Source organism: Oncorhynchus tshawytscha, linkage group LG18 (assembly GCF_018296145.1).
Source record: "Oncorhynchus tshawytscha isolate Ot180627B linkage group LG18, Otsh_v2.0, whole genome shotgun sequence".
Taxonomy (NCBI): Eukaryota; Metazoa; Chordata; class Actinopteri; order Salmoniformes; family Salmonidae; genus Oncorhynchus; species Oncorhynchus tshawytscha.
In genome coordinates this window covers 28027261-28051260 of record NC_056446.1, presented here as the reverse complement: position 1 = coordinate 28051260, position 24000 = coordinate 28027261, and the positions used below count along the sequence as shown (strand labels likewise).

Sequence of the window (24000 nt, the reverse complement as noted above, 5' to 3'; positions counted from 1 at the left end):
AGTGTATGTTGTGTAGTAAGCTGTTAGTAGCCCATGTGCATCACCCTAATCATTTGGTCCCTTTCCCCCTCTTAATTTCGCCTACTGTTCTGACTTGCTGGTGCAAATGTATCCTATTGCCTGTTTTAGAGAAATGTCATCATCGAATATTGTAAGAGCTTTCATTGTCTGCTTATATGCCCCCTTTATTTATCCTATGGTTTTGACTTGGTGTACAGGGAGAATACTGTAAGAACGGCCCATGTTCTGAGTCCTAGCTCGCTCATTAATGTCTTAATCGAAATGACAGATTGCCTCTTACCCACTTATCGTTCCCTTATGCCATAGTTTGTACATCTCAATAGTCATTAAAAACCACATTTGTTTAAGCAAGTCAGCCATATCAGCTATGTATTTTTTAAAGGCAATAAATTAGGCTGAATGAATTGTTTTTCTGCCAGACAAGGCGTAGCAGTGGTAAGGTGTTGGGACTTCTGTTGGGAGAGTTTGTGGGCACCGTTTGCCACCGTTATAGTGCAATAAATCTATTGTTTAGTCTTGTGTTGTGTAGTAGCTTTGCTGGCATGGAATATTTTTTTGTTTTGCCTACCAAGATTTATATCCTAAAATCGCCACTGGTGAGCGGAATAGAGGGATACAGAAGAGCAGGGAGGAGGACTAAGAGGATGAGAAGAAGAGCAGGGAGAGCAGGGAGGAGGACTAAGAGGATGAGAAGAAGAGCAGGGAGGAGGACTAAGAGGAGGAGAAGAGTAGCGGAGGAGGACTAAGAGGAGGAGAAGAAGAGTAGGGAGGAGGACTAAGAGGAGGAGAAGAAGAGTAGGGAGGAGGACTAAGAGGAGGAGAAGAAGAGGAGAAGAAGAGCAGGACTACCTACCTTTTCTTACCATCACGTTTGTGGCTCTTCTGCAGCGCGGAGGTCCTGCGCTGGTGCTGGTTCTGCAGCTCTGCAACCCTGGCCGTGTGCTCCTTGATCAGCTCGCTGGTCTTACGGTGGTGTTTCCTTACCAACTCCTTCATCTCTTTATACTGCTTCCTCTGCTCCCTCACAAAGCCCTTCTGCTGCTTCAACTCCTCTACTGTCTGGGCCTCCATCTCTGGAGGAAGGAGGGATGGAAAGAAGAGAGAGAGAGAGAGAAAAAGAGAGAGAGAGAGAAAAGTGTTTTGATCAATGCCTTTCTTCCTGTCAGTTTTTGTTTCTTTACATACAGGGTGCACAATTCTGTGATCTTTCAGATTGGTGTAAAGCCAGTACAGATAGACAAATGACCACACATGTTCACTTAGCTTGTTACTGAGTCTTACTCTAGTCTTACATGTGAGAACACTCTGAATTGACATGTTCACTTAGCTTGTTACTGAGTCTTACTTAATTGGTCTACACGGACAAGTTCTGGCCTCTCGGAAAGATATCCGTTTGTCTCTGTGAATGGTTTGTCCTCTGACAAATCAACTGTAAATTTCGGTGTTCCTCAAGGTTCCGTTTTAGGACCACTATTGTTTTCACTATATATTTTACCTCTTGGGGATGTCATTCGAAAACATAATGTTAACTTTCACTGCTATGCGGATGACACACAGCTGTACATTTCAATGAAACATGGTGAAGCCCCAAAATTGCCCTCGCTAGAAGCCTGTGTTTCCGACATAAGGAAGTGGATGGCTGCAAACGTTCTACTTTTAAACTCGGACAAAACAGAGATGCTTGTTCTAGGTCCCAAGAAACAAAGAGATCTTCTGTTGAATCTGACAATTAATATTGATGGTTATACAGTCATCTCGAATAAAACTGTGAAGGACCTCGGTGTTACTCTGGACCCTGATCTCTCTTCTGACAAACATATCAAGAAGGTTTCAAGGACAGCATCTTTCCATCTACGTAACATTGTAAAAATCAGAAACTTTCTGTCCAAAAATGATGCTGAAAAATTAATCCATGCTTTTGTTACTTCTAGGTTAGACTACTGCAATGCTCTACTTTCCGGCTACCCGGATAAAGCACTAAATAAACTTCAGTTAGTGCTAAATACGGCTGCTAGAATCCTGACTAGAACCAAAATATTTGATCATATTACTCCAGTGCTAGCCTCCCTACACTGGCTTCCTGTTAAGGCAAGGGCTGATTTCAAGGTTTTACTGCTAACCTACAAAGCATTACATGGGCTTGCTCCTACCTATCTTTCCGATTTGGTCACAAGACGCAGGCCTCAGCAAATAGCTGGAGGCAGGGCTTTCTCATATAGAGCTCCATTTTTATGGAATGGTCTGCCTACCCATGTGAGAGACGCAGACTCGGTCTCAACCTTTAAGTCTTTACTGAAGACTCATCTCTTCAGTAGATCATATGATTGAGTGTAGTGCTGCTGCTCCAGTTTCAACTGTTCTGCCTGCAGCTATGGAACCCTGACCTGTTCACCGGACGTGCTACCTGTCCCAGACCTGCTGTTTTCAACTCTCTAGAGACAGCAGGAACGGTAGAGGTACTCTTAATGATCGGCTATGAAAAGCCAACTGACATTTACTCCTGAGGTGCCGACTTGTTGCACCCTCGACAACTACTGTGATTATTATTATTTGACCATGCTGGTCATTTATGAACATTTGAACATCTTGGCCATGTTATGTTATAATCTCCACCCGGCACAGCCAGAAGAGGACTGGCCACCCCTCATAGCCTGTTTCCTCTCTACGTTTCTTCCTCGGTTTAGGCCTTTCTAGGGAGTTTTTCCTAGCCACCGTGCTTCTACACCTTGCTTGCTGTTTGGGGTTTTAGGCTGGGTTTCTGTATAGCACTTTGAGATATCAGCTGATGTAAGAAGGGCTATATAAATACATTTGATTTGATTACTCTAGTCTTACCTGTGAGAACACTCTGAATGACGTCCTCAGTCTTCACTGCAATTTTCACTGAACCTGATGAACAATATAGACCTGTTAGTGCGGGTTTTGGCAGGTTGTATCTGGCAACCCAAGTGGGTGGTAAATGTGTTGTGGAATGCAAAATGTAAGTTAACTGGTTGCCGTTTCGGAGTCACAGTCATGATAAACTACATGGCAAAAAATATATATACACAAAAGTATGTGGACAACCCTTCAAATGAGTGGATTTGACTATTTCAGCCACACCCATTGCTGACAGGTGTATAAAATCAAGCACTCAGCCATGAAAGCTCCATAGACAAACATTGGCAGTAGAATGGCCTTACTGAAGAGCTGAAACAACAAGTCAGTTCATCAAATTCCTTCCCTGCCCCAGCTGGTCAACTGTAAGTGCTGTTATTGTGAAGTGGAAACGTCTAGGAGAAACAATGGCTTAGCCACGAAGTGGTAGGCCACACTAGCTCACAGAACGGAACCGCCGAGTGCTGAAGCCCGTATCGCTTAAAAATCGTCTGTCCTCGGTTACAATAATCACTGCAGAGTTCCAAACTGCCACTGGAAGCACAAGAACTGTTCCTCGGGAGCTTCATGAAATGGCTTTCCATGGCAAAAAAGCCCCACACAAGCCTAAGATTAACTGGAGCGGTGGTCGATACAGAAATTATTTGTCGAGATTGGTTTGGAAAAACATGACTGGCCTGCACAGAGCCCTGATCTCAACCCCATCAAACAACTTTGGAAATAATTGCAACAACGCCTGCGAGCCAGGTCTAATCGCTTAACATCAGTGCACATCCTCACTCATGCTCCTGGTTGAATGGAAGCAAGTCCCCGCAGCAATGTTCCGGCATCAAGTGGAAAGCCTTCCCAGAAGAGTGGAGGCTGTTTTCACAGCAAAGGGGGACCAACTCCATATTAATGCCCATGATTTTGGAATGAGATGTTCGACGAGCAGATGTCCACATTCTTTTGGTCATGCAGTGTTTGTTTGTTTGTTTTTTCCTCATGAAGCGCTTTGAGATTTCTATTATCAAAAGCGCAACAGAAGTTTAATAAATTATTATTATTATTATTACTGTAAGTTCAAGTGGAGAGTTGACCTCTACCTGTGGGCTGTGGCTGGTGGCTGACCAGGCTGGGGGGTTTGGAGGAGATGATGGGGGCGTGGCTGACCCCGTTCTCTGCTGGCAAGGTCACCCGGGGGTCAGGCTCCATTGGGTCATCACCAGCCGCCTCCACCTATCAATCAAATACATTGACAGCGCAACTGATAAGGTGCCTTTATGAGGCATTTTTTACTGAGCCTCAAAGCACTTTATCAGGTCCACACAGTACTGGTCACATTGACTTATCACATCATCTGACTAGAGTGTCAGCGTCTGCCCAATGTACTGTACAGCTGAAGTCGGAAGTTTCACAATTCCTGACATTTAATCCTAGTAAAAATTTCCTGTTTTAGGTCAGTTAGGATCACCACTTCATTTTAAGAATGTGAAATGTCAGAATAATAGCCGAGATAATGATTTATTTCAGATTTGATTTATTTCCTCACATTCCCAGTGGTTCAGAAGTTTACATACACTCAGTTAGTACTTGGTAGCATTGCCTTGGAATAGTTTAATTTGGGTCAAACATTTTGGGTAGCCTTCCACAAGCTTCCACAATAAGTTGGGTGACTTTTGGCCCATTCCTCCTGACAGAGCTGGTGTAACTGAGTCAGGTTTGTAGGCCTCCTTGCTCGCACACTCTTTCAGTTCTGCCCACAAATCTTCTATAGGATTGGAGGTCAGGGCTTTGTGATGGCCACTCCAATACCTTGACTTTGTTGTCCTTAAGCCATTTTGTCACAACTTTGGAAGTACGCTTGGGGTCATTGTCCATTTGAAAGACCCATATGCAACCAAGCTTTAACTTCCTGACTGATGTCTTGAGATGTTGCTTCAATATATACACATCATTTTCCTGCCTCATGATGCCATCTATTTTGTGATGTGCACCAGTCCCTCCTTGCAGCAAAGCAACCCCACAACATGATGCTGCCACCCCCGTTGTCACGACATCCGCGGAAGTCGGCTCCTCTCCTTGTTCGGGCGGCATTCAGCGGTCGACGTCACCGGTCTTCTAGCCATCGCCGCTCCATTTTTTAAAATTGTTCTATTTGTTTTGTCTTGTTCCCCGCACACCTAGTTTACATTCCCTAATCACACTGCATATACTGTATATATTCTTTTGTTCCCCCCATGTCTTTGTGTGGAATTGTTTTGTTTTGTGTTTATTGTATCGCACCAGTCTGTTGCTCTTGGCAAATAAAGTCGCCTGATCACCTGTCTCTGCTCTCCTGCACTTGCCTCGAATGACCAGCAGCGAAAACCCTGACATGGTTGGGATGGTGTTCTTCGGCTTGCAAGCCTCAGCCTTTTTCCTCCAAACATAACGATGGTCATTATGGCCAAACAGTTCTATTTTTGTTTCATCAGACCAGAGGACATTTATCCAAAAAGTACGATATTTGTCCCCATGTGGAGTTGCAAACCGTAGTCTGGCTTTTTTATGGCGGTTTTGGAGCAGTGGCTTCTTCCTTGCTGAGTGGCATTTCAGGTTATGTCGATATAGGACTTGTTTAACTGTGGATATAGATACTTTTGTACCTGTTTTCTCCAGCAACTTCACAAGATCCTTTGATGGTGTTCTGGGATTGATTTGCACTTTTCGCACCAAAGTACGTTAATCTCTAGGAGACAGAATGCGTCTCCTTCCTGAGCAGTATGATGGCTGCTTGGTCCCATGGTGTTTATACTTGCGCACTATTGTTTGTACAGATGAACATGGTACCTTCAGGCATTTGGAAATTGCTCCCAAGGATGAACCAGACTTGTGGTGGTCTACAAATTTCTGAGGTCTTGGCTGATTTCTTTTGATTTTCACATGATGTCAAGCAAAAATGCACTGAGTTTGAAGGTAGGCCTTGAAATACATCCACAGGTATACCTCCAATTGACTCAAATGATGTCAATTAGCCTATCAGAAGCTTCTAAAGCCATGGCATCATTTTCTGGAATTTTCCAAGCTTATTAAAGGCACAGTCAACTTAGTGTATGGAAACTTCTGACCCACTGGAATTGTGATACAGTGAATTATAAGTGACATAATCTGTCTGTAAACAATTGTTGAAAAAATTACTTGTGTCATGCACAAAGTAGATGTCCTAGATGTCCTGTTAACAAGAAATTTGTGGAGTGGTTGAATAACGAGTTTTAATGACTCCAACCTAAGTGTATGTAAACTTCTGACTTCAACTGTGTCACATTACAATCCAACACATACATGGTTTTGCTCAATGTTTTTGCCGCCTATGCAATGAGATGAGAGTAGAACCATACGATTCCATGACTCTATTACAAACAAGCTACTGTACGTCAAATATACGACACCACAATCAACATACCACATACACAGAGCATACCTGCAGCCTGTACCCCACTCTCAGCATGGCTCAGATCATAGTCACACTGACAACACTCTCTAACGTTTCACTAATATTTAGCCAATGTTCTTACGTTGTCTCCTAACGCTCTCTACTACTTTCTCCAAACGTTTCCTCTAGGTTCTCCCAACGTTCTCTCTAGAGTCTCTTCAACCTTGACTTGTTGTAGTACTTGGCGTGTATTTCTTTCAAATATTATTCTAATAAACCACCTGTTACTGAGTCGTCCCTCCCTGAACTGGTTCTGTTTTCCTCTGCTCTCCTCTTCTATCTAATCAATTCAATTCAAGGGGCTTTATTGGCATGGGAAACATGTTAACATTGCCAAAGCAACTGAAGTAGATCATAAACAAAAGAGAAATAAACAATTGAAAAATGAACAGTAAACATTACACTCACAGAAGTTCCATAAGAATAAAGACATTTCAAATGTCATATTGTGTATATATACAGTGTTGTAACGATGTGCAAATGGTTATTGTACAAAAGGGAGAAATAAACAAACATAAATATGGGTTGTATTTACAATGGTGTTGGTTCTTCACTAGCTGCCCTTTTCTTGTGGCAACAGGTCACAAATATTGCTGCTGTGATGTCACACTGTGGTATTTCACCCAGTAGATATGGGAGTTTATCGAAATCGGGTTTGTTTTTGAATTCTTTGTGAATCTGTGTAATCTGAGGGAAATATGTGTCTCTAATATGGTCATACATTAGGCAGGAGGTTAGGAAGTGCAGCTCAGTTTCCACCTCATTTTGTTGGTAGTGTGCACATAGCCTGTCTTCTCTTGAGAGCCTATGGCAGCCTTTCTCAATAGCAAGGCTATGCTCACTGAGTCTGTACATAGTCAAAGCTTTCCTTAAGCTTGGGTCAGTCACAGTGGTCAGGTATTCTGACACTGTGTACTCTCTGTTTAGGGCCAAATAGCATTCTAGTTTGCTCTGTTTTTTTGTTAATTCTTTCCAATGTGTCAAATAATACTCTTTTTGTTTTTTCATGATTTGGTTTAATCTCCCTCTGTCTCTGAACCTCCAGTGGAAAGCCAACTAACTCAGTAGGCGACCGTTGCCATGGTGTCGGCGTGTACAAGCTCTCCATTGACTGTCCCTGTGGGTAATAAGCTCAACCCATCCACCGTCCCTCACCTCATAACCCTCACCACACAATTCCTAACCCCTGGGCAATAGCTCTAACCCAATCATCTCTTCACAAAGCGACAGGCAGTTCTTAACCCCTGGTCAATAGCTCTAACCCAATCATCTCTTCACAAAGCGACAGGCAGTTCTTAACCCCTGGTCGATAGCTCTAACCCAATCATCTCTTCACAAAGCGACAGGCAGTTCCTAACCCCTGGTCAATAGCTCTAACCCAATCATCTCTTCACAAAGCGACAGGCCTCAGTTCCTAACCCCTGGTCAATAGCTTTAACTCAATGATCTCTTCACACAGCGACAGGCCTCAGTTCCTAACCCCTGGTCAATAGCTCTAACTCAATCATCTCTTCACACAGCGACAGGCCTCAGTTCCTAACCCCTGGTCAATAGCTTTAACCCAATCATCTCTTCACACAGCGACAGGCCTCAGTTCCTAACCCCTGGTCAATAGCTCTAACTCAATCATCTCTTCACACAGCGACAGGCCTCAGTTCCTAACCCCTGGTCAATAGCTCTAACTCAATCATCTCTTCACACAGCGACAGGCCTCAGTTCCTAACCCCTGGTCAATAGCTCTAACCCAATCATCTCTTCACACAGCGACAGGCCTCAGTTCCTAACCCCTGGTCAATAGCTCTAACCCAATCATCTCTTCACACAGCGACAGGCCTCAGTTCCTAACCCCTGGTCAATAGCTCTAACCCAATCATCTCTTCACACAGCGACAGGCCTCAGTTCCTAACCCCTGGTCAATAGCTTTAACCCAATCATCTCTTCACACAGCGACAGGCCTCAGTTCCTAACCCCTGGTCAATAGCTTTAACTCAATCATCTCTTCACACAGCGACAGGCCTCAGTTCCTAACCCCTGGTCAATAGCTTTAACCCAATCATCTCTTCACACAGCGACAGGCCTCAGTTCCTAACCCCTGGTCAATAGCTCTAACTCAATCATCTCTTCACACAGCGACAGGCCTCAGTTCCTAACCCCTGGTCAATAGCTTTAACCCAATCATCTCTTCACACAGCGACAGGCCTCAGTTCCTAACCCCTGGTCAATAGCTCTAACTCAATCATCTCTTCACACAGCGACAGGCCTCAGTTCCTAACCCCTGGTCAATAGCTCTAACTCAATCATCTCTTCACACAGCGACAGGCCTCAGTTCCTAACCCCTGGTCAATAGCTCTAACCCAATCATCTCTTCACACAGCGACAGGCCTCAGTTCCTAACCCCTGGTCAATAGCTCTAACCCAATCATCTCTTCACACAGCGACAGGCCTCAGTTCCTAACCCCTGGTCAATAGCTCTAACCCAATCATCTCTTCACACAGCGACAGGCCTCAGTTCCTAACCCCTGGTCAATAGCTTTAACCCAATCATCTCTTCACACAGCGACAGGCCTCAGTTCCTAACCCCTGGTCAATAGCTTTAACTCAATCATCTCTTCACACAGCGACAGGCCTCAGTTCCTAACCCCTGGTCAATAGCTTTAACCCAATCATCTCTTCACACAGCGACAGGCCTCAGTTCCTAACCCCTGGTCAATAGCTTTAACTCAATCATCTCTTCACACAGCGACAGGCCTCAGTTCCTAACCCCTGGTCAATAGCTCTAACTCAATCATCTCTTCACACAGCGACAGGCCTCAGTTCCTAACCCCTGGTCAATAGCTCTAACTCAATCATCTCTTCACAAAGCGACAGGCCTCAGTTCCTAACCCCTGGTCAATAGCTTTAACTCAATCATCTCTTCACACAGCGACAGGCCTCAGTTCCTAACCCCTGGTCAATAGCTTTAACTCAATCATCTCTTCACACAGCGACAGGCCTCAGTTCCTAACCCCTGGTCAATAGCTCTAACTCAATCATCTCTTCACACAGCGACAGGCCTCAGTTCCTAACCCCTGGTCAATAGCTCTAACTCAATCATCTCTTCACACAGCGACAGGCCTCAGTTCCTAACCCCTGGTCAATAGCTCTAACTCAATCATCTCTTCACACAGCGACAGGCCTCAGTTCCTAACCCCTGGTCAATAGCTTTAACTCAATCATCTCTTCACACAGCGACAGGCCTCAGTTCCTAACCCCTGGTCAATAGCTCTAACTCAATCATCTCTTCACACAGCGACAGGCCTCAGTTCCTAACCCCTGGTCAATAGCTCTAACTCAATCATCTCTTCACACAGCGACAGGCCTCAGTTCCTAACCCCTGGTCAATAGCTCTAACTCAATCATCTCTTCACACAGCGACAGGCCTCAGTTCCTAACCCCTGGTCAATAGCTCTAACTCAATCATCTCTTCACACAGCGACAGGCCTCAGTTCCTAACCCCTGGTCAATAGCTCTAACTCAATCATCTCTTCACACAGCGACAGGCCTCAGTTCCTAACCCCTGGTCAATAGCTTTAACTCAATCATCTCTTCACACAGCGACAGGCCTCAGTTCCTAACCCCTGGTCAATAGCTCGAACCCAAAGAGAGGACTACTGGGAGATGCTCATTGATCTGTTACAGGTCGATTAGTGTGGGGATCACACACACACACACACACACGCACGCATGCACGCACGCAAGCACACACGCACGCACACACGCACGCAAGCACACACACACACAAACACACACAAATACTAATGCAAAAACACACACACCTCTCTGCTGTCCTCCTCCTCTGCCCCCTCCTCCAAAGTGAGAGCTGCCAGTTGATTGGCTCTCTGCTCCATCAGGTTGACGTAACGGATGGGATTGGACAATGCCTCGATGACATCTGAGAAAGAGATCAGAGTGAGGGAGGGGATAGAATGTATCATAGATGATGTTATGTAAGCCCGTGGAAACATCAACATGGTAGAACTCTATGGTGAGTTACTGTATATACCAGTATTCTGTAGGGTATGTCAACCACTGTACCTGCAAATGTATCAGGGACATAGTCCTTGACCTCTACATAGACAAACAGAGCAGGGAGGGTCAGAGCCTGGTTCTTCTCATTCCTCAGACCAATGTAGTGATAACCTGGAACACACACACATGGGTCGTGATCAGAAGTTCAAGGACTGCTTACACAGTATCACTCATGCAAAACAATAGACCAGAATAGTAGTCAGTCAGGCTAACAGGCTGTAAGCCTCACCTGGGCGGATGGCATTCACAGGAATGATGCGATGGCCAATGAACTTCCCTCCATCTTCAAACACAGATATCCTCATCGAGGCCAGAGTGGGCAGTACCACCTGCGGAATGACAGACATACAGACACACACACAAACACACACGCACCCATGTAAGACAGGAGACACTTTGATAATGACAGCCTCCTCCTCCTAGATAATGTTGACAGATTACCCTGGGAGGTCTGGATTTTTTTATTTATTAAGAACTACAAATCCCATAACACTTTGCTCTATTATGTTTTAAACAGTAATTTACACACATAATTCAATAGAACATTATGTACATCTATAGGTGTGCATTCTTGAAGATCAAGGTCTCCTCCTCCCAGATGATGTTGACAGCATTACCTTCGGTGATCTTAAAGAACTACAAATCCCATAAAAGTCGGTGCTACATTGTGGTTTACCTTCTTGAGGACAAACGCCTCCTCCTCCCAGACAGGGTTGACAGCGTTGCCCTGAGACGTCTTGGTCCTAAAACCCTTCCTTCTGGTGTCCACCGGCAGACCAAACATGTCTATCTCCACATACGTCCCCACCTTCTTATCAGTCAGGAACTGGCCTGAGATGATCTGGAGAGAGAGAGATGAAGATATTAAGTGTGAGCGTTGTAATGTCCGTGCACACATACACAAGCATGCACACACACACACGCACACATACTAATACACATGTACGCAAGCATGCACACACACACGCACCCACACACACAGATACACACCTTAACAGACAATGTGTTGGCTACGATGCCGTCCACAGTGCTCTCAGCGAAGGGATCAAAGTGTTTGTCTGGTCGTCTCATGAACTCTGGTTTCAGCCTGTAACCACACTTTCCATTGTACTCATACATACCCAGGTTCAACATCATGGACAGGTCTGAAGGAGAGAGAGAGAGAGAGAGAGAGAGAGAGAGAGAGAGAGAGAGAGAGAGAGAGAGAGAGAGGGGGGGGGGGGGAGGGGGTAGAAAGAGGGAGAGGGGGAGAGAGAGAGATAAAGAAAGGGGGAAAGAGAGAGGTTAAGGGAAAGAGAGAGAGAGGGCAGAGAGAGAGATAAAGAAAGGGGGAGAGACAGGTTAAGGGAAAGAGAGATAGAGGGCAGAGAGAGAGATAAGGAAAGGGGGAGAGAGGGGCAGAGAGAGAGAGAAAGAAAGGGGGGAGAGAAAGGTTAAGGGAAAGAGAGAGAGAGGGCAGAGAGAGAGAGATAAAGAAAGGGGAGAGAGATGTTAAGGGAAAGAGAGAGAGGGCAGAGAGAGATAGATAAAGAAAGGGGAGAGAGATGTTAAGGGAAAGAGAGAGAGAGGGCAGAGAGAGAGAGATAAAGAAAGGGGAGAGAGATGTTAAGGGAAAGAGAGAGGGGCAGAGAGAGAGAGATAAAGAAAGGGGGAGAGAGAGGTTAAGGGAAAGAGAGAGAGGGGGCAGAGAGAGAGAGATAAATAAAGGGGAGAGAGAGGTTAAGGGAAAGAGAGAGAGAGGGCAGAGAGAGAGAGATAAAGAAAGGGGAGAGAGAGGTTAAGGGAAAGAGAGAGAGAGGGCAGAGAGAGAGATAGATAAAGAAAGGGGGAGAGAGAGGTTAAGGGAGAGAGAGGTTAAGGGAAGGAGAGAGAGAGGGATAAATATACAGAGGGAGGGAGAAAGAAAGGTAAAGGGAGAGAGGGAGAAAGAGAGAGGTAGAAAGAGAGGGAGAGAGAGAGGGAGAGAGAGAGAGAGAGAGGGGAGAGAGAGAGAGAGAAAGAGGGAGAGAGAGGCAGGGAGAAAAAGATAGGGAGACAGGGATATAGATACAGAGGGAGTGAGTGAGAAAATGGGGGAAAGGGAGAGGGAGAGTGAAAGACATAGAAAGAGGGGGGAGATAGGGGGATAGAGAAGGAGAGGCGAGAGAGAAGAGAGAGTGAGGGGAGAGAGAGATGAAGGGAGAGAGACACAAATGAAATAAAATGTTGGTAGACACATGCGCCGAATACAACAGGTGTAGACCTTACAGTGAAATGCTTACTTACGAGCCCTTAACCAACAATGCAATAAAAAATATATAATAATAATATACAGTATATATATATAAATGAATAAGAAATAAAAGTAAAGTGATTAAAGAGCAGCAGTAAAATAACAATAGCGAGACTATATATTTGGGGGGTACCGGTACAGAGTCAATGTGCGGGGGACCAGTTAGTCGAGGTAATTGAGGTAATGTGTAGGTAGAGTTATTAAAGTGACTATGCATAGATGATAACAACAGAGAGTAGCAGCAGTGTAAAAGAGGGAGGGTGGCAATGCAAATACTCTGGGAAGCCATTTGACTAGATGTTCAGGAGTCTTATGGCTTAAGGGTAGAAGCTGTTTAGAAGCCTCTTGGACCTAGACTTGGCACTTCGGTACCGCTTGCCGTGCGGTAGTGGTACCACATAGAGAGGGAGGAAGAGTGGGAGAGGAAAGAGAAAGGGAGGGGAGATAGATACAGAGGGAGGGAGGAAGAGTGGGAGAGGAAAGAGAAAGGGAGGGGAGATAGATACAGAGGGAGGGAGGAAGAGTGGGAGAGGAAAGAGAAAGGGAGGGGAGATAGATACAGAGGGAGGGAGGAAGAGTGGGAGAGGAAAGAGAAAGGGAGGGGAGATAGATACAGAGGGAGGGAGGAAGAGTGGGAGAGGAAAGAGAAAGGGAGGGGAGATAGATACAGAGGGAGGGAGGAAGAGTGGGAGAGGAAAGAGAAAGGGAGGGGAGATAGATACAGAGGGAGGGAGGAAGAGTGGGAGAGGAAAGAGAAAGGGAGGGGAGATAGATACAGAGGGAGGGAGGAAGAGAGGGAGAGGAAAGAGAAAGGGAGGGGAGATAGATACAGAGGGAGGGAGGAAGAGTGGGAGAGGAAAGAGAAAGGGAGGGGAGATAGATACAGAGGGAGGGAGGAAGAGTGGGAGAGGAAAGAGAAAGGGAGGGGAGATAGATACAGAGGGAGGGAGGAAGAGTGGGAGAGGAAAGAGAAAGGGAGGGGAGATAGATACAGAGGGAGGGAGGAAGAGTGGGAGAGAAAAGAGAAGGGAGGAGATAGATACAGAGGGAGGGAGGAAGAGTGGGAGAGGAAAGAGAAAGGGAGGGGAGATAGATACAGAGGGAGGGAGGAAGAGTGGGAGAGGAAAGAGAAAGAGAGGGGAGATAGATACAGAGGGAGGGAGGAAGAGTGGGAGAGGAAAGAGAAAGGGAGGGGAGATAGATACAGAGGGAGGGAGGAAGAGTGGGGGGAAATAGAAAGGGAGGGAGATAGATACAGAGGGAGGGAGGACGAGTGGGAGAGGAAAATGAAAGAAAGGGGAGATAGATACAGAGGGAGGGAGGAAGAGTGGGAGAGGAAAGAGAAAGGGAGGGGAGATAGATACAGAGGGAGGGAGGAAGAGTGAATAAGAAATAGAAAGGGAGGGGAGATAGATAAAGAGGGAGGGAGGAAGAGTGGGAGAGGAAAGAGAAAGGGAGGGGAGATAGATACAGAGGGAGGGAGGAAGAGTGGGAGAGGGGAGATAGATACAGAGGGAGGGAGGAAGAGTGGGAGAGGAAAGAGAAAGGGAGGGGAGATAGATAGATAACAGAGGGAGGGAGGAAGAGTGGGAGAGGAAAGAAAAGGGAGGGGAGATAGATACAGAGGGAGGGAGGAAGAGTGGGAGAGGAAATAGAAAGGGAGGGGAGATAGATACAGAGGGAGGGAGGAAGAGTGGGAGAGGAAAGAGAAAGGGAGGGGAGATAGATACAGAGGGAGGGAGGAAGAGTGGGAGAGGAAAGAGAAAGGGAGGGGAGATAGATAGATACAGAGGGAGGGAGGAAGAGTGGGAGAGGAAAGAGAAAGAGAGGGGAGATAGATACAGAGGGAGGGAGGAAGAGTGGGAGAGGAAAGAGAAAGGGAGGGGAGATAGATACAGAGGGAGGGAGGAAGAGTGGGAGAGGAAAGAGAAAGGGAGGGGAGATAGATAGATACAGAGGGAGGGAGGAAGAGTGGGAGAGGAAAGAGAAAGGGAGGGGAGATAGATACAGAGGGAGGGAGGAAGAGTGGGAGAGGAAATAGAAAGGGAGGGGAGATAGATACAGAGGGAGGGAGGAAGAGTGGGAGAGGAAAGAGAAAGGAGGGGAGATAGATACAGAGGGAGGGAGGAAGAGTGGGAGAGGAAAGAGAAAGGGAGGGGAGATAGATAGATACAGAGGGAGGGAGGAAGAGTGGGAGAGGAAAGAGAAAGAGAGGGGAGATAGATACAGAGGGAGGGAGGAAGAGTGGGAGAGGAAAGAGAAAGGGAGGGGAGATAGATACAGAGGGAGGGAGGAAGAGTGGGAGAGGAAAGAGAAAGGGAGGGGAGATAGATACAGAGGGAGGGAGGAAGAGTGGGAGAGGAAAGAGAAAGGGAGGGGAGATAGATACAGAGGGAGGGAGGAAGAGTAGGAGAGGAAAGAGAAAGAGAAAGGGAAGGGAGATAGAGATGGAGGGAGGGAGGAAGAGAGGGAGTGGAAAGAGAGAGGGAGGGGGAGAGAGAGAGAGAGAAGGTGGGAGAGAGAGAGAGCGCGGGATGGATTGACGGAGGGATGGAGGGATCGGGAAAGAGAGAGGGAGATGAGAAGAAGGGAGAGAGGTGTTAGAAAGATACAGAGGTACACACAGCCCTTCCCATACTCAGGTTCAATGATGTAAAGAGCTCTGAGATATATATCACCTTAATAAAATAGTGTGTGTGTGTTGATGTAGTTCTTACCTATGGTCTGGAAGTTCAGGGCCACCAGTTGACAGCCTGCATTCCAGAAGAGCTGAGGGTTATAGTTGGAGGAGTCTACTCTGGTGCCTTTAGGGTAGATACGACTCAGCTGCAGCTTGTTATACCTGAACACGCTCCGTTAAGGACAGGACACCTTGGGCCTCATTATCAACCATACATTCATTTCTCACAAAATGTTGGCGTACGTGGAGATTCTAGGATTTGGGTGCGCAAGAACACATATGTGTGTTTTCATTGATAGATCAGAGCCATACTATATTTCTGGCAGCATTCGTGTGAAACTGAAAGCGCGAACCACTGCTTTTAATCAGGGCAAGGTGACTGGTAACATGACTGAATACAAACAGTGCAGCTATTCCCTCCGCAAGGCTATCAAACAAGCTAAGCGCCAGTACAGAGACAAAGTAGAATCTCAAATCAACAAGAGGTATGTGGCAGGGTCTACAGTCAATCACAGACTACAAGAAGAAAACCAGCCCAGTCAAGGACCAGGATGTCTTGCTCCCAGGCAGACTAAATAACTTTTTTGCCCGCTTTGAGGACAATACAGTGCCACTGACATGGCCTGCAACAAAAACATGCGGACTCTCCTTCACTGCAGCCGAGGTGAGTAAGACATTTAAACGTGTTAACCCTCGCAAGGCTGCAGGCCCAGACGGCATCCCCAGCCGCGCCCTTAGAGCATGCGCAGACCAGCTGGCCGGTGTGTTTACAGACATATTCATTCAATCCCTATACCAGTCTGCTGTTCCCACATGCTTCAAGAGGGCCACCATTGTTCCTGTTCCCAAGAAAGCTAAGGTAACTGAGCTAAACGACTACCGCCCGTAGCACTCACATCCATCATCATGAAGTGCTTTGAGAGACTAGTCAAGGACCATATCACCTCCACCCTACCTGACACGCTAGACCCACTCCAATTTGCTTACCGCCCAAATAGGTCCACAGACGATGCAATCTCAACCACACTGCACACTGCCCTAACCCATCTGGACAAGAGGAATACCTATGTGAGAATGCTGTTCATCGACTACAGCTCGGCATTCAACACCATAGTACCCTCCAAGCTCGTCATCAAGCTCGAGACCCTAGGTCTCGACCCCGCCCTGTGCAACTGGGTACTGGACTTCCTGACGGGCCGCCCCAGGTGGTGAGGGTAGGCAACAACATCTCCACCCCGCTGATCCTCAACACTGGGGCCCCACAAGGGTGCGTTCTGAGCCCTCTCCTGTACTCCCTGTTCACCCACGACTGCGTGGCCACGCACGCCTCCAACTCAATCATCAAGTTTGCGGACGACACAACAGTGGTAGGCTTGATTACCAACAACGACGAGACGGCCTACAGGGAGGAGGTGAGGGCCCTCGGAGTGTGGTGTCAGGAAAATAACCTCACACTCAACGTCAACAAAACTAAGGAGATGATTGTGGACTTCAGGAAACAGCAGAGGGAACACCCCTATCCACATCGATGGAACAGTAGTGGAGAGGGTAGCAAGTTTTAAGTTCCTCGGCATACACATCACAGACAAACTGAATTGGTCCACTCACACAGACAGCATCGTGAAGAAGGCGCAGCAGCGCCTCTTCAACCTCATGGGCGCTGAAGAAATTCAGCTTGTCACCAAAAGCACTCACAAACTTCTACAGATGCACAATCGAGAGCATCCTGGCGGGCTGCATCACCGCCTGGTACAGCAACTGTTCCGCCCACAACCGTAAGGCTCTCCAGAGGGTAGTAAGGTCTGCACAACGCATCACCGGGGGCAAACTACCTGCCCTCCAGGACACCTACACCACCCGATGTTACAGGAAGGCCATAAAGATCATCAAGGACAACAACCACCGGAGCCACTGCCTGTTCACCCCGCTATCGTCCAGAAGGCGAGGTCAGTACAGGTGCATCAAAGCTGGGACCGAAAGACTGAAAAACAGCTTCTATCTCAAGGCCATCAGACTGTTAAACAGCCACCACTAACATTGAGTGGCTGCTGCCAACACACTGACACTGACACTGACTCAACTCCAGCCACTTTAATAATGGGAATTGATGGGAAATTATGTAAAATATATCACTAGCCACTTTAAACAATGCTACCTAATATAATGTTACATACCCTACATTATTCATCTCATATGCATACCTATATACTGTACTCTATATCATCGACTGCATCCTTATGTAATACATGTATCACTAGCCACTTTAACTATGCCACTTTGTTTACATACTCATCTCATATGTATATACTGTACTCGATACCATCTACTGTATCTTGCCTAAGCTGCTCTGTACCATCACTCATTCATATATCTTTATGTACATATTCTTTATCCCCTTACACTGTGTATAAGACAGTAGTTTTGAAATTGTTAGTTAGATTACTTGTTGGTTATTACTGCATTGTCGGAACTAGAAGCACAAGCATTTCGCTACACTCGCGTTAACATCTGCTAACCATGTGTATGTGACAAATAACATTTGATTTGATTTGATTTCTAAGCTCGTGAACGAGTGTTACAATCCAGCCTGCAATATTCACTCCATCACCTTTTATGGGAACAAAAACCTTGTCATTTGCAGCATGATTTGAAGATGTTGGAACTGGGCCATGACAGTTTGATCACATTTCTACACAGGTGTGGGCAGAATGTTTTAATCTTTTTCAGCTACTTTTTTAAACTAAAAATGCATGCCGCCTATAGCGAGTGCTAAACACTGCCAGCGCATTCTGTAAGATTGATTGATTGTCTATTGAACGATTTAAGAGTAAATGCTGCCTACAGCCTGCAATTCTCTGCAAAAGATGAATTGTTGTTCAATATTTTGTCTATCAATGCATGATTGTCTTTCTATTTCCTTAAACATGTTATTATGTCCAGCTCCTATTGCACAGTAATACTGTAGGCTACCCATACTGACATAGGCTACAAGTCTATTTACTGTTGAGCATACTTGGCTAGTGAATGAGCAATGGATAAATAGTAGCCTAATATTTGTTGTGTCGCTGGAATACCCCAGTCAGTTGATCAAACACTAGAAGTTGAGCGTACACATGGTCTGAGATTTGCGCGTGTACACACACTTTCCCATCAAGTTCAAAATTAAAAAATACTAACCTTTTGATAAATGAGGCTCCTGGACTTAACCAGGTGATTTACAAGTACACCTTGCTTTTGGTGAACTTTTTCACTCGAAAAAGTTTCAACAAATGGAAAAATTTGAACAGACATTTGAAGTAAATATTCCACGCAGAGTGGGAAGGATACTCAACAAACTCCACAGGTGACTTAGTGAGCTGCTCCAAGGCTTTGGTCTCCACAAACGATGACATCTGATAGCTCCGATTGACCTCTGGAACAACAGTAATTGATTGATTGATAAATTCATTTAAAAAATTGCATAACTTTTGGGATTGATTCTTTTATTGCTTTAAAATCCAGCTGAATTTTAAACAGTACATCTGTGAGAACAGAACAACTCATTTGAGTTGATGTGTATTCAAACTGACAAAAACATGGTTCACAATCGCAGTAAATATTTAAGTGTGCTCTAAACAGGTGTTGAGTTGTGGTCACGAGTGATGGTCCTACTTTTGGAGGCCTCGAAGGAGTTAAATTTGACTGGCTGGACATAACTGACCAGGTTGGACATCTCCTCTGTGGCAAACGCCTCGCTGCCCGCTGTACCCTGGAGGAGGAACACACAACAGTCAGAAAGAGAATCCTCCTCTCCTCCTTGTTTGACTATTGAAACATAGCCCGAGAAGTAAGTGTGTTTCTGAATCTCCACTAGGGGGCAGCCTAAGAACACCATACATGTAACAAGAGACCTGATGGCGCAGGAGAAAGAATGAAGATGTACCTCATCCATGGACCCCTTTTTACAGTCATCGTCATCATCATCCTCATCGTCACTCTCTGCCTCAACTTCACCTGAAAGACAAATGCAGGTTTAAGTTAGCTTCTCAGACTACATGCTGGTGATGACTGAATGCTGTATGGTCAGAGAGCAAGCCCCAGGGTTAGACTTATGAAGGGGGTGGATAGAGCAGGAAGCAATATGGAAATAGATCCACCAAGCTTTTCAGTGGGGTTACTGTAGGGCCACTTAGGGAAAAGGGTGGAGGGAGATAGGGATAGGGGGTATAGGAAAAGGAATTAAGGGAAGGAGCTAGAGAAAGGGAATAAGGGAAGGAAGAAACTAAGGAAGTGACTAGATTTTAGAACTAGGGCTACTAAGGGTTGTTCTAGGACCAGGTAAAGGAGGAGGAGTGTCTGATGGGGTATTTGTATGTATTATGGATCCCCATTGGTTCCTGCCAAGGCAGTAGCTACTCTTCTTAGGGTCCAGCAAAATTAAGGCAGTTATATCCAATTAAAAACATTACCTTTCACAACAGTTTTCATAACACATTAAGTGTGTGCCCTTTAGGCCCCTACTCCACTACCACATAACTACAACACAAAATCCATGTGTACGTGTGTGTATAGTGCGTACTGTATGTTATGTGTGTGTGCATGCGTGTGTGTGTGACTCTTCACAGTCCCTGCTGTTCCATAAGGTGTATTTTTATCTGTTTTTTTAATCAAATTTTACTGCTTGCATCAGTTACTTGATGTGGAATAGAATTCCATGTGCAGGCCAAGGGTATGGCTTGGAAAAGGCTATAAAGACACACCTGACACCCAAACCATATTTTGCTTCAGAATTTATAAAAATGAGGTTAGAGTCAGGTTCGGTTTTCAGTTGTGGCTTGTTGGTTTAAGAGTAGCTGTGTCCTTATAGTCTTTCCCATATGGCTCACCAATGGACTTCCTTCCCTGTGATCTGAGGCTGAGCCCAGCGACTTCTATTGGCTGGGAGGACTCGGTCATCTCCAGGTTGGTCGACCCTGGTGGACAGCAAACAATCAATAACCATTATGTGATACTGTATATGCAGTGGAGGCTGGTGTCACTTTTAAATCGGAGGATGGACTCATTGTAATGGAATGGATGGAACAGTATCAAACACAGAGGAATCCATTTCTATTCCTGCCATTACAATGAGCCTGTTCCCAGATATTTCCCTTTACCAGTCTCTACGAAATGCTTCAGAGATCAAGATGGACTGCAAGTCGTGCAGGATGAAATGTGTCTGTGACTCTACCAGCAGGGGGCAGTGTGTACCTTTATTTAACAAGGCAAGTCAATTAAGAAGTTGTTATTTACAATGACAGCCTAGGAACAGTAGGTTAACTGCCTTGTTCAGGTGCAGAATGTAAGATTTTTACCTTCTCAGCTCAGGGATTTGATCTAGCAACCTTTCGGTTACTGACCCATCGTTCTAACCACTAGGCTACCTGCAGCCCCAAGTGTGGCAAATGGCTGGGAGTCCCAGTAGGCTGCTGTTGATGGATGCAGGGTGATTCTGTGTGAAGGGGAATGCTAAGAGCATCAATCCTGCTGCCTGCCTCCCTGCCTATCCTGTTCTGGTAAAGCATAGCTGTACCAGAGGCACCCGGGTAGCTATGAAACTTAACCTGACAAATGCACACACGCACAGAAGGACACACTCATGCACAGAAGCATGCAGGCACACACATACACACAGTCTTGTACAACTAACCTTGTGTGGACACACAATTCAGTCCCATTCAAAATACAATTTTCCCTAACCCCTAACCCTTACCCTAATCTGTCACTTCAGAAGGCACCCCTGAGCTCCTCTATAAATGCAATCTCATCTCTTCCATAGGAGCGTGAAGGGATACATACACACACACACACACACACACACACACACACACACACACACACACACACACACACACACACACACACACACACACACACACACACACACACACACACAGCACACACACACACACACACACACACACACACACACACACACACAAACACACAACACAAACAAATGTCCACACACACACATTTTCACAAACTTAACATGTGTAAAATTTGCACAACATACACAACACATTCAACAACTGAGACACAAACAACAAGTTCTACAGACATGTGACAACACAAATGGACATAATGTGTCCACAACAAAGGGGGTCAAACACAAAACACACACACACACACACACACACACCAGCTGCATTAAGTACTGCACACATCTCACACACACACACACACACTGCACCAGATTTGCACACACACACTTGCTGTGAGATGTTACACACACACACACACACACAAGCACACACAAGCACACACACACACACACACAAGCACACACACACACACACAAGCACACACAAACACACACACACACACACACACAGCACACACACACACACACACACACAACAGGTCCACACACACACAGCACACACAAGGGACACACACACACACACACACACACACATGGCAGAACACTGACATTCCTGTCTTGCACAAATCACACACACAACACACACACACTGGTGGCACAAGCACACACACACAGGGTCATGTCAGGATGAGCCTGCAGGAACACACCACATGAGGGAGGGTCATGTCAGGATGAGCACTGCACAACACACACACACAGGGACACACACACACACACACTGCACAAGGGTACCACATGAGGGAGGGTCATGTCAGGATGAGCCTGCAGGAAGGGTACACATGAGGGAGGGTCATGTCAGGATGAGCACACACCACATGAGGGAGGGTCAAGGATGACCACACAAGGGTACACACACACACAGGATGAGCCTGCAGGAAGGGAACCACACAGGACACACACACACACGCACACACAAGCACACACAGCACACACAGGAAGGGAACCACATGAGGGAGGATCATGTCAGGATGAGCCTGCAGGAAGGGTACCACATGAGGGACACAGGATGACACAGGAAGTAAACTCAGCAAATAAAGAAATGTCCTCTCACTGTTTATTTTCAGGAAACTTAACATGCTGGAAATATTTGTATGAACATAACAAGATTCAACAACTGAGACATAAACTGAACAAGTTCCACAGACATGTGACTAACAGAAATGGAATAATGTGTCCCTGAACAAAGGGGGGTCAAATTCAAAAGTAACAGCCTCAGGAAGGGCCACCAGCTGCATTAAGGACTGCAGTGCATCTCCTCCTCATGGACTGCACCAGATTTGCCCGTTCATGAGGTGAGATGTTACCATCTTCCACCAAGGCACCTGCAAGTTCCCAGACATTTCTGGGGGGTCATGGCCCTAGCCCTCACCCTCCGATCCAACAGGTCCCAGAAGTGCTCATGTCAGGGGAACCACATGGGATTGAGATCTGGGCTCTTCGCAGGAATTGGCAGAACACTGAGGGATTCCTGTCTTGTCAGGAAATCAGCCAGAAGGAAGGCTGGTGGCATTGTCATGCTGGAGGGTCATGTCAGGATGAGCCTGCAGGAAGGGTACTACATGAGGGAGGAGGAGGTCTTCCCTGTAACACAGCGTTGAGATTGCCTGCAATGACAACAGGCTCAGTCTGATGATGCTGTGACACATTGTCCCAGACAATGGACCCTCCACCTCCAAATTGATCCCGCTCCAGATTACAGGCCTCGGTGTAACGCTCATTCCTTTGACGATAAACATGAATCTGCCCATCAACCCTGGTGTGACAAAATCGCAACTCGTCAGTGAAGAGCATTTTTTGCCAGTCCTGTCTGGTCAAGCACCGGTGGGTTTGTGCCCATAGGCGACGTTGTTGCCGGTGATGTCTGGTGAGGACCTGCCTTACAACAGGCCTACAAGCCCTCAGTCCAGCCTCTCTCAGCCCATTGCGGACAGCCTGAGCACTGATGGAGGGATTGTGCGTTCCTGGTGTAACTCAGGCAGTTGTTGTTGCCATCCTGTACCAGTCCCGCAGGTGTGATGTTCGGATGTACCGATCCTGTGCAGATGTTGTTACAAGTGGTCTGCCACTGCGAGGACGATCAGCTGTCCATCATGTCTTCCTGTAGCGCTGTCTTAGGCGTCTCACAGTATGGACATTGCAATGTATTGCCCTGGCCACATCTGCAGTCCTCATGCCTCCTTGCAGCATGCCTAAGGCACGTTCACTCAGATGAGCAGGGACCCTGGGCATCTTTCTTTTGGTGTTTTTCAGTCAGTAGAAAGGCCTCTTTAGTGTCCTAAGTTTTCATAACTCGACCATAATTGCCGCCGTCTGTAAGCCGTTAGTGTCTTAACGACCGTTCCACAGGTGCATGTTCATTAATTGTTTATGGTTCATTGAACAGCATGTGAAACAGTGTTTAAACCCTTTACAATGAAGATCTGTCAAGTGTTTTGGATTTTTACGCTTTATCTTTGAAAGACAGGGTCCTGAAAAAGGGCTGTTTCTTTTTCTGCTGAGTTGATATGAATCACAGGAGGTTGGTACCTCCTTCATTGGGGAGGATACGCTCATGGTACTAGCTGTAATGGTTTCCAGGTGTTTGATGCAATTCTATTTGCTCTGTTCCGGCTATTATTACCATCCTCCCCTCAGCAGCCTCCACTGGTATGAGTATATGAAGTAGTCAACAACACAGCTCAGTGTTGGAGAGGGCCAGGAAAGTGATGAATGATCAACTACAGCCA

The 24000-nt window shown here is 46.2% G+C and overlaps 1 protein-coding gene across 4 annotated transcripts in view; it reads right to left on the bottom strand.

Moving 5' to 3' along the window:
* The window catches only part of LOC112251520 (1-phosphatidylinositol 4,5-bisphosphate phosphodiesterase beta-1-like), a 281755-nt gene that overhangs the window by 54354 nt on the left and 203401 nt on the right, over nt 1–24000 (bottom strand). For all 4 annotated transcript variants that reach the window (XM_042300899.1, XM_042300898.1, XM_042300896.1 and 1 more), the window contains exons 15-27: nt 20238–20324; nt 19295–19365; nt 19024–19120; nt 18700–18784; nt 15410–15534; nt 11411–11565; nt 11097–11261; nt 10650–10749; nt 10427–10531; nt 10168–10283; nt 3984–4116; nt 2857–2910; nt 875–1094 (exon numbers count right to left, since the gene is read on the bottom strand). In XM_042300899.1, the coding sequence (XP_042156833.1) occupies nt 875–1094; nt 2857–2910; nt 3984–4116; nt 10168–10283; nt 10427–10531; nt 10650–10749; nt 11097–11261; nt 11411–11565; nt 15410–15534; nt 18700–18784; nt 19024–19120; nt 19295–19365; nt 20238–20324 (1513 nt within the window). The remainder of the gene's footprint in view (nt 1–874; nt 1095–2856; nt 2911–3983; nt 4117–10167; nt 10284–10426; nt 10532–10649; nt 10750–11096; nt 11262–11410; nt 11566–15409; nt 15535–18699; nt 18785–19023; nt 19121–19294; nt 19366–20237; nt 20325–24000) is intronic.